Here is a 10000-nt window from a genome sequence, read left to right on the forward strand (position 1 = left end):
GTACAGCACGGGGGTTAGATACAGAGTAAAGCTCCCTCTACACTGTCCCCCATCAAACACTCCCAGGGCAGGTACAGCACCAGGAGGGTGGGGGTGGGGGGGGGGGGGGGGGGGGGGGGGGGGGCGGGGATTAGATACAGCTCATTCTCTCACCATCCCCCACAACTCTCACTGAAAACTTGTCACCACATTTGACCGGGGCCCTGCGCCCCTTTTAAGAACTTTTCACTTCCTCTTTCGAGTCTATTCTGGGATGCTCAACGGTGCCGAGTTGGCAGGTGCATTGCGGCCCGGCCTCAGATACTTAAAGCCGTGCGCGCTTCGAGAGTGGTCCCCACCTACTCACTGCCCCTTTTTAAAAAACCCACCCATCCCCCACCCCCATCTTCTCGCCGTCCTCCCTCCCACGGTTACCCATTAACTGTCTTAAGCAAGGGAGAACTCGGACTCTTGAACTTTGATCTCTGCCCCCTGATGACGGGGAGTTTCGCCGGGGAGGGAGGAGGACTTAGACCCGTGCGGCCGACAGCCTGCAGGGGCCACCTCGCCAAGGCTCCAGAGAAACGGGAGCAGGGGTACGGCCATTCGGCCCCTCACAGACCCTCGGGAGTGGAGGAATTTCTCCCAGTCTCTGTCGCAAATGGGCCGACCCCTTATCCCTATGACACTCCTTCCTCCCGTTCTAGACTCTCCAGTCTCAGTACTGGCACCGGGGGAGGGTCGGCCTGGATTATGGAGATCGAGTCCTAGAGTATATACATCTCCCTCCGACAGTGCAGCACTCCCTCAGTACTGACACCGGGGGAGTGTCGGTCTGGATTAGGGAGATCAAGTCCTAGAGTATATACATCTCCCTCCGACAGTGCAGCACTCCCTCAGTACTGACACCGGGGGAGTGTCGGCCTGGATTATGGAGATCAAGTCCTAGAGTATATACATCTCCCTCTGACAGTGCAGCACTCCCTCAGTACTGACACCGGGGGAGTGTCGGTCTGGATTATGGAGATCAAGTCCTAGAGTATATACATCTCCCTCTGACAGTACAGCACTCCCTCAGTACTGACACCGGGGGAGTGTCGGTCTGGATTATGGAGATCAAGTCCTAGAGTATATACATCTCCCTCCGACAGTGCAGCACTCCCTCAGTACTGGCACCGGTGGAGTGTCTGATGTCTCAGTTCCTGAAAGCACAGCCATTCATCGCCCTTGTGTTCAGCTCCGATACCCTCCCTCACTCACTCCACCCTCCCGGAGGGTGACCTCACCTCCTCGGTCCTCTTGCGCTCGGCCCGCTCGCGCTCGTAGTGGGTGAGGACTCGCTCCGCCTCCTCCCTCGCCCTGGCCACGTCGGCCGCCCTGGCCCGGGTCTCCGCGTACAGGGTCTCCAGGGTCTCCAGCGCGGTCACGGCCAAGGGCACCAGTCCCGTCACCGCCCCCTCGCCGTGGGCCAGGATCAGCTGCTCCAGCTCGGTGTACAGGCCACCCGCCAGGCTGGACACCACCTCGCTGCAGTCCGCCAGGCCCGAGGCCCCGTCTGCCTCGGTCCCGTCCGACAGGAACGTCTCAGATCCCTCCATTTCCGACATGGCGGCCCCTTTAAAGGCGGTGGGGGGGGTGGGGGAGAAGAAGAGGGGCCGGCTCTTAAAGGGGTTCCTCTCTGCGGCCTGACCTCAGTGACCTGCAAAGGCAGAGTGAAAAAGTCAAACGCTGAACATCAATAACAGGAGGCCATTCAGCCCCTCCCCCTCGAGCCTGTCACATAGGAACAGGAGGATCCCATTCAGCCCCTCCCCCTCGAGCCTGTCACATAGGAACAGGAGGATCCCATACAGCCCCTCCCTCGAGCCTGTTACACAGGAACAGGAGGATCCCATTCAGCCCCTCCCTCGAGCCTGTTACACAGGAACAGGAGGAGCCCATTCAGACTCCTCTTCCTCCCCTTCACTTCTCCTCATCCTCCACCCCACATCCTCCATCCTCCCCCCACCACCCCTCAACGTCCTCCCCCCTTACCCTGCACCCCTCGTCGTCCTCCCCCCTTACCCACCGCCCCTCGTCCTTCCCCCCTTGCCCACCGCCCCTCGTCCTTCCCCCCTTGCCCACCGCCCCTCGTCCTTCCCCCCTTTACCCTCCACCCCTCATCCTTCTCCCCCTTACCCTCCACCCCTCGTCCTTCTCACCCTTACCCAACGCCCCTCGTCCTTCTCACCCTTACCCAACGCCCCTCGTCCTTCCCCCCCTTACCCTCCACCCCTCGTCCTTCCCCCCCTTACCCTCCACCCCTCGTCCTTCCCCCCCTTACCCTCCACCCCTCGTCCTTCCCCCCCTTACCCTCCACCCCTCGTCCTTCCCCCCCTTACCCTCCACCCCTCGTCCTTCCCCCCCTTACCCTCCACCCCTTACCCTCCACCCCTCGTCCTTCCCCCCCTTACCCTCCACCCTTCGTCCTCCCCCCCCCTTACCCTCCACCCTTCGTCCTCCCCCCCCTTACCCTCCACCCTTCGTCCTCCCCCCCCTTACCCTCCACCCTTCGTCCTCCCCCCCCTTACCCTCCACCCTTCGTCCTCCTCCCTCTCCGTCCCCCACCATCCACCTCCCCCCCACCATCCACCTCCCCCCCCACCATCCACCTCCCCCAACCAACCCACCCACCCAGAGGGCAATTGCCTCTCCCTGATGGCAGGGAGGGGGGTGCGGTGGAGTGGGTTGTGGGGGGGTGGGGGTGTGGGGGTTGGTAGTGGGGAAGGGGGTTGGTCGTGGGGATAGCGGGCAGTGATTATCTGGTCAGATTCTCCGCCCGCCGGAATGCCCCGCCGCCGGGTAAGATTGTGTCTTGAGATTGCCGGGTTACAAAGTGTCAATGGCGGCCGCTACAATGTATCCAGCTCACCTTTGGAACGCCGCGGCCCTCCGCGTTCCATCTTCCGAACGCTGGCGCTCGCAACGTTCCAACGCCGGCTACACTGTGTCAGTTTCACTTCTCATGAATGAGTGGGGGGCCCCTTCGCCACTGCCCGCCCCGCCTCCTCTCTCCTCCTGTCCAATGGCAGCCCTCCTGAGGGCAAGGGCGGGTTGAGAGAGGGGGGGGGGGGGGGGGGGCGGGGAACCCGTCTGTTTCCCTTGCCTTTTAATAATCACGTGCCCTCCTAACAAACACCGCCCCCCCGGGTCACGTGACCCCCTCTCTTTTCCCTCTTCCTCACCCACCCCTTTCCCCTCTCCCTCACCCGATGCTGTCTCTCTCCAGGTAGGAGGGAGGCGGTCACCTCTCTCTGCCCCCTCACCTCCCAACCAGCCTCCCCCTCTCGGGGGTGGGGGGGGGGGTGTGGGTTTTAGGGGGGTGGGCGAGGGCGGTGGGCAGCTGTCATTGAGAGAGGGGGGCACGGCGAAGGGGCGGGAAGGGTCGAGCAGGGACTCGGCGTCGAACTGGGGAGGGGGGTGGGGGAGACAAGGGGAGACAGGGTGAGACTGGGGGAAAGGGGTCGCAGCGTCAAACTGGGGACAAGGGGAGATGGGGTCAAACTGGGGACAAGGGGGGACAGGGACAAATAGGCTCAAATGGGACAGGGTCAAACTGGGGACAAGGGGGGAACAGGCTCAAACTGGGGTCAAGGGGGTAGGGTCAAACTGGGGACAAGGGGTCACAGGGTCAAACTGGGGATAAGGGGTTACAGGGTCAAATAGGCTCAATTGGGACAGGGTCAAACTGGGGACAAGGGGGGTAGGGTCAAACTGGGGGCAAGGGGTCACAGGGTCAAACTGGGGACAAGGGGGAACAGAGTCAAACTGGGGTCAAATAGGCTCAAGGGAGACAGGGTCAAACTGGGGACAAGGGGCAACAGGGTCAAACTGGGGGCAAAGGGTCACAGGGTCAAACTGGGGACAAGGGGGAACAGGGTCAAAGAGTCTCAAGGGGAACCGGTTCAAACTGGGTACAAGGGGCAACAGGGTCAAACCGGGGACAAGGGGAAGCAGTGTCAAACTGAGGACAAGAGGGAGCAGGGTCAAACTGGGGTCAAGGTGTTACAGGGTGAAATAGGCTCAAGGGAGACAGGGTCAAACTGGGGACAAGGGGCAACAGGGTCAAACTGGGGCACAGGGTCAAACTGGGGACAAGGGGGAAACAGGGTCAAACTGGAGACAAGGGGGAACAGGGTCAAACTGGGGTCAAGATGTCACAGGGTCGAACTGGGGACAGGGTCAAGCTGGGGTCAATGTGGGGGTGTTCTCCTCTGATGGGGCCGGAGGGTGTGGGGGGATGGGGTTGGGTGGGGGGAGGGGGTGTTTGCGGTTTGTCTCAAGGGACTGTGGGCGATCAGCAGAGAACATTCCAGAGCTCGGGTTTATAGGGTGTCACCGCCATCTGCTGGCGGTTGCCTGCAGTCAGAGCTGAAGCAACCCCATCTGCTCCTTCCTGGCAGGGATCAGGGAATACAACACCAAGGCGGGCTGGCCTTGTCGCCACCCCACACGCTTCCCCCCCCCCCCCCCCAATCAGAACCCATCCCTGAGGGTCGGGAGGGGGGACAGGGTCAAACTGGGGACAAGGGGTAACAAGGTCAAATAGGCTCAAGGGGGACAGGGTCAAACTGGGGACAAGGGGTTACAGGGTCAAAACTGGGGACAGGGGTAGGGTCAAACTGGGGACAAGGGGTCACAGGATCAAACTGGGTACAAGGGGAAACAGGGTCAAACTGGGGACAAGTGGTCTCAGGGTCAAACTGGGGACAAGGGGTCACAGGGTCAAATAGGCTCAAGGGGGACAGGGTCAAACTGGGGACAGGAGTACAGGGTCAAACTGGGGACAAGTGGTCACAGGGTCACACTGGGGACACGGGGGAACAAGGTCAAACTGGGGGCAAAGGGTCACAGGGTCAAACCAGGGACAAAGGGTTACAGGGTCAAATAGGCTCAAGGGGACAGGGTCAAACTGGGGACAGGGCGGTCGGGTCAAACTGGGGACCAGGGGGGATAGAGTCAATCTGGGGACAAGGGTTCACAGGGTCAAACTGGGGACAAGGGGGGTAGGGTCAAACTGGGGACAAGGGGTCACAGGGTCAAACTGGGGATAAGGGGTTACAGGGTCAAATAGGCTCAAGGGGGACAGTGGCAAACTGGGGACGGGGTAGGATCGAACTGGGAACAAGGGGTCACAGGATCAAACTGGGTACAAGGGGGAACAGGGTCAAACTGGGGACAAGGGGTCACAGGGTCAAACTGGGGACAAGTGGTCACAGGGTCAAACTGGGGACAAGGGGTTGCAGGGTCAAATAGGCTCAAGGCGGACAGGGTCAAACTGGGGACAGGAGTACAGGGTCAAACTGGGGGCCAGGGGTCACAGGGTCAAACTGGGGACACGGGGGTACAGGGTCAAACTGGGGGCAAAGGTCACAGGGTCAAACTGGGGACAAGGGGTTACAGGGTCAAATAGGCTCAAAGGGGACAGGTCAAACTGGGGACAGGGGGTAGGGTCAAACTGGGGTCAAGGGGTCACAGGGTCAAACTGGGGACAAGGGGTTACAGGGTCAAATAGGCTCAAGGGGGACAGGGTCAAACTGGGTACAAGGGGCAACAGGGTCAAACCGTGGGCAAGGGGTCACAGGGTCAAACTGGGGACAAGGGGTTAAAGGGTCAAGCTGCAGTCAATGTGGGGGTGTTCTCCTCTTGATGGGGCCGGAGGGTGTGGGGAGGGGGGTTTTGCGGTTTGTCTCAAGGGACTGTGGGCGATCAGCAGAGAACATTCCGGAGCTCGGGTTTAAAGGGTGGCACTGCCATCTGCGGGCGTTCGCCTGCAGTCAGACCAGAAGCAACCCCATCTGCTCCTTCCTGGCAGGGAGCGGGGAGGGTGGCCTTGTCGCCACCCCACACGCTTCCCCACCCCCCCACAACCCCCCAATCAGAACCCATCCCTGAGGGTCGGGAGGGGGAGAGAGGGACCAGTCGGGGTCCCAGGGCCTGAGCGGCCTGGAAAACGCGTGAGTGGATGTGGCGCGGGGACAGGTTCAGGGCCCTGCGGCGATGCCCACCACAGTCGAACATCCAGCCGAGGGAAATGAGGGGGGAATGGCCTGCACAGCACAGAGACTGTAGAGGGAGCTTTACTCTGTATCTTAACCCCCCCGTGCTGTACCTGTCCTGGGGAGTGTTTGATGGGGACAGTGTAGAGGGAGCTTTACTCTGTATCTAACCCCCCGTGTTGTACCTGTCCTGGGGAGTGTTTGATGGGGGACGGTGTAGAGGGAGCTTTAATCTGTATCTAACCCCCCGTGTTGTACCTGTCCTGGGGAGTGTTTGATGGGGGACAGTGTAGAGGAAGCTTTAATCTGTATCTAACGCATGCTGTATTTCTATTTAAGAGAAACTGCCACTAGATTCCCTCCTCTTTAAATTTTCTCCGCTCACTGCCGTTCTCTGGTGGCCAGAACGTGGTACAAAAGTAATGAAAGCTTTGCTGGAGACTGTTTGGCCCTTGTGTCTGTCTGTCTGTCTCTCTCTCTCAGTCTGTCTCTTCTCTCTCTCTCTCTCTCTCTCTCTCTGTTTCTCCTCTGTCTCTCTGTCTCTCCCTCTCTCTCTCTCTCCCCCACCCCCACTCCCATTTCCTCTCTCTCCGTCCCCCTTCAGCGTACCGGCCCAGACTTGCTGTCAGACGTCCTGCCCTTTGCATCCCGCACTGACGATCCCACTGAGGAATTCCCCCATCCCCCAACACCCTGCTCACCACTCCACCAGCTGCCAGGTACCACAGAAACAGTGGAAATTTCTGCTTGCACAGTCCCTCCCGCTTAAAGGGACAGTCCAACCTCCTTCGAAATGCCCGGCACCCGCACACAATGACACGCAGAAGTCCCCAAAACGATGGAGTTTTTCGTTGAAAAGAAAACTTTTTAATTCATTTTTGTCGTTGTATGAAAATGCTTTAAACATGCCCCATCGGGGAACAGTGTCAGGGCTTCAAAGGTAAACATACCACAAATAAATACCAGCAAATAAATATTACAAACATTCCTTAAGTATAAATTATGATTTAAATACAGCAGTTTAAAAAAAATAAGGAACAGTCGCCCCATCAGGGCCGCCCTGCTCACAGTGCCCAGGCGGAGTAACGTGCGGGCGAAGGCCCCCACACCCCCTTGAGGTTCCAGGGGCCGTTACCCAGCCACGAGCCCGCTGTTGAATCGTACCCGAGGAGTGACTTCAAAACGCAGATTCGTACGAAAGCATACGGGCGAGCAAGGAGCTCCAACGGAGGAAGGCACATTATTCGAGTGCCATAAATAAATAAGTTAATTAATAAAGCAATAACTTAATTAATAAATTATAAACGGGGTGGGGGGGGGGTGGTGGGGGTGTGGAGGAGGGAAAAAAAAACCCCCAGCGGCTTCTTTTTATCCTTGGCAGGGAGGGAGAGAGAGACAAAAAACGATTTAGGCTCTTTCCACCGCCTAAATCGATTTCATTTCGGGGAAAATTGAGGCGCGGCATTGCTTGCGTTGGCACGCCGACGGATTCGCGGCACTGGCAGCATTCACGGTGAGACGAGCCCGGCGTGGGTGTCAAGCATCGCAGTGCCGCCATTTGTGTGGGGGGTCCCATGAACGTAACAGAGTGTCTCCTTCTCTCTCTCTCTCTTTCTCGCTTGCTCTCTCTCTCCCTCGACACGAGGGCAGAAGGATTTGCTGAGGAGAGAGCAGAGAGAGAGAGAGAGAGAGAGAGAGATTGAGACGGGGAGAGGGGAAGAAAGGGAGCAAGAGGACGGAGGAGGATGGCCGCAGTTCCGGACGATTCCGCAAGCCTGGTGGAGACGTCTACCTCCCCCGCTGCCCCACTGCGAGGGTGGGAGAGGTGGAAGAGGGGGTTTTCAGTGCCGGAGGGCGATTCGACTTGGCGCCCACGCGTTCCCCACCCCCCCCCCCCGCCCTCCTCCGCGACCCATCGACCTCCGCAACGCGTCCTCAGCGTCGCAGTTTGAGCACCAGGAGCTCGTGGGCAGTCTTGTTGATGAAGGTCCGCAGGTCCCGCAGGATGACAAAGCCGGCCCGCAGGGTCGCCCACTCGGTGCCGTCGGACGGCAGGAGGGCCTCGGCCGTGCTGGGCGAGAGTTTCAGCCGCCGCATCTGATAGGAGGAGAGAAAATGAGAGAGAAAGAGAGACGTCAGTTTCGGTGCGACAAGATGGCAGGGGCGTCAGTCACCTCCCCTTGGGAGCTTCGCGGGGGTGGGGGTGGGTAGTGATGGGTGGGGGCTGTCCTTTTAAATACTGAATGGTGGGTTGGTCCTTTAAATGCAACAATGTGGGGGGGGGGGACTGTCCCTTTAAGTGGCCTGTGCCTTTAAATGAGTTGGCTGTTTGCATACGGAAGGTCTCGTCCCGGAGAAATATCCGTCTGATTCCTTCCCGGATCGTCACAGCCCCCCTTAAGTGCTCCTTATGGCAGGTGAAGGTTGAATGGGATCCTTCTGTTCCTGTGTGACAGGCTCGAGGGGGAGGCTGAATGGGATCCTCCTGTTCCTGTGTGACAGGCTCGAGGTGGCTGAATGGGATCCTCCTGTTCCTCTGCATTGGCACCGGGGGAGTGTCGGCCTGGATTATGGAGATCAAGTCCTCGAGTATATACATCTCCCTCCGACAGTGCAGCACTCCCTCAGTACTGGCACTGGGGGAGTGTCGGCCTGGATTATGGAGATCAAGTCCTAGAGTATATACATCTCCCTCCGACAGTGCAGCACTCCCTCAGTACTGGCACTGGGGGAGTGTCGGCCTGGATTATGGAGATCAAGTCCTAGAGTATATACATCTCCCTCAGAAAGTGCAAGAAAGTGCAGCACTCCCTCAGTCCTGGCACCGGGGGAGTGTCGGCCTGGATTATGGAGATCAAGTCCTAGAGTATATACATCTCCCTCCGACAGTGCAGCACTCCCTCAGTACTGACACCGGGGGAGTGTCGGCCTGGATTATGGAGATCAAGTCCTAGAGTATATACTTCTCCCTCCGACAGTGCAGCACTCCCTCAGTACTGACACCGGGGGAGTGTCGGTCTGGATTATGGAGATCGAGTCCTAGAGTATATACATCTCCCTCCGACAGTGCAGCACTCCCTCAGTACTGACACCGGGGGAGTGTCGGTCTGGATTATGGAGATCAAGTCCTAGAGTATATACATCTCCCTCCGACAGTGCAGCACTCCCTCAGTACTGACACCGGGGGGAGTGTCGGCCTGGATTATGGAGATCAAGTCCTAGAGTATATACATCTCCCTCCGACAGTGCAGCACTCCCTCAGTACTGACACCGGGGGAGTGTCGGTCTGGATTATGGAGATCAAGTCCTAGAGTATATACTTCTCCCTCCGACAGTGCAGCACTCCCTCAGTACTGACACCGGGGGAGTGTCGGTCTGGATTATGGAGATCAAGTCCTAGAGTATATACATCTCCCTCCGACAGTGCAGCACTCCCTCAGTACTGACACCGGAGGGAGTGAGGGCCTGGATTGTGGATCTTACCTCCTGCTCCACTCTGTTCGCTAGGTTCCTCATGAGGGCCAGAACCTCTGTGATTCGATCATCCAGAGCTGTGTGGGCGATTGGTTTCGTGCTCCTCAGCCACGTCAGGTGCCTCTCGTAGGTTCTCAGGTCCCTGCTCATTTTCGGGAGGGTCTCGTCCGCCTGCAAGTGGGTGGGGAGGGGGCAAAGCGGAGTGTCAGCCTCTGTCAACCTCAGCTCATCCGAAACCCCCTTGCGATCTCCAGCCCTGCAACAACCTGCATTTGCGTAGTGACTTTTCTGCTGGGAAACGTGGCCAGGATTCCCTCCGCCAGAACGATCAGCCAACCCAATTTGACGGGCGCGCGAAAGCCAGGTCAAAGAGGGGCGGGTTGCGCTCACCTGCACTGACTCCAAGTCTGCGGCACTTCCGGCAAGTTCCGGGAGTGTTGCTAACTGGTGCTCCCCCATCAGTGCATCTCCACCCAGCTTTTCCTTAATCTGTGAAGACAAAACAATAC

At 58.6% G+C, this 10000-nt stretch overlaps 2 protein-coding genes across 2 annotated transcripts in view; both read right to left on the minus strand.

The window, feature by feature from the left end:
* The window catches only part of LOC137356273 (JNK-interacting protein-like), a 7469-nt gene extending 4414 nt beyond the window's left edge, over nt 1-3055 (minus strand). Inside the window, exons 1-2 of the mRNA XM_068022143.1 lie at nt 2891-3055; nt 1240-1678 (exon numbers count right to left, since the gene is read on the minus strand). Of these exons, the coding sequence (XP_067878244.1) occupies nt 1240-1586 (347 nt within the window). The 5' untranslated portion in view covers nt 1587-1678; nt 2891-3055. The remainder of the gene's footprint in view (nt 1-1239; nt 1679-2890) is intronic.
* Nucleotides 3056-6870: 3815 nt separating this feature from the next.
* The window catches only part of il11b (interleukin 11b), a 7405-nt gene continuing 4275 nt past the window's right edge, over nt 6871-10000 (minus strand). Inside the window, exons 3-5 of the mRNA XM_068022036.1 lie at nt 9882-9980; nt 9501-9662; nt 6871-8114 (exon numbers count right to left, since the gene is read on the minus strand). Coding sequence (XP_067878137.1) covers nt 7953-8114; nt 9501-9662; nt 9882-9980 — 423 coding nt within the window. The 3' untranslated portion in view covers nt 6871-7952. The remainder of the gene's footprint in view (nt 8115-9500; nt 9663-9881; nt 9981-10000) is intronic.

This window comes from Heterodontus francisci, chromosome 45, assembly GCF_036365525.1.
Source record: "Heterodontus francisci isolate sHetFra1 chromosome 45, sHetFra1.hap1, whole genome shotgun sequence".
In the NCBI taxonomy this organism is placed as follows: domain Eukaryota; kingdom Metazoa; phylum Chordata; class Chondrichthyes; order Heterodontiformes; family Heterodontidae; genus Heterodontus; species Heterodontus francisci.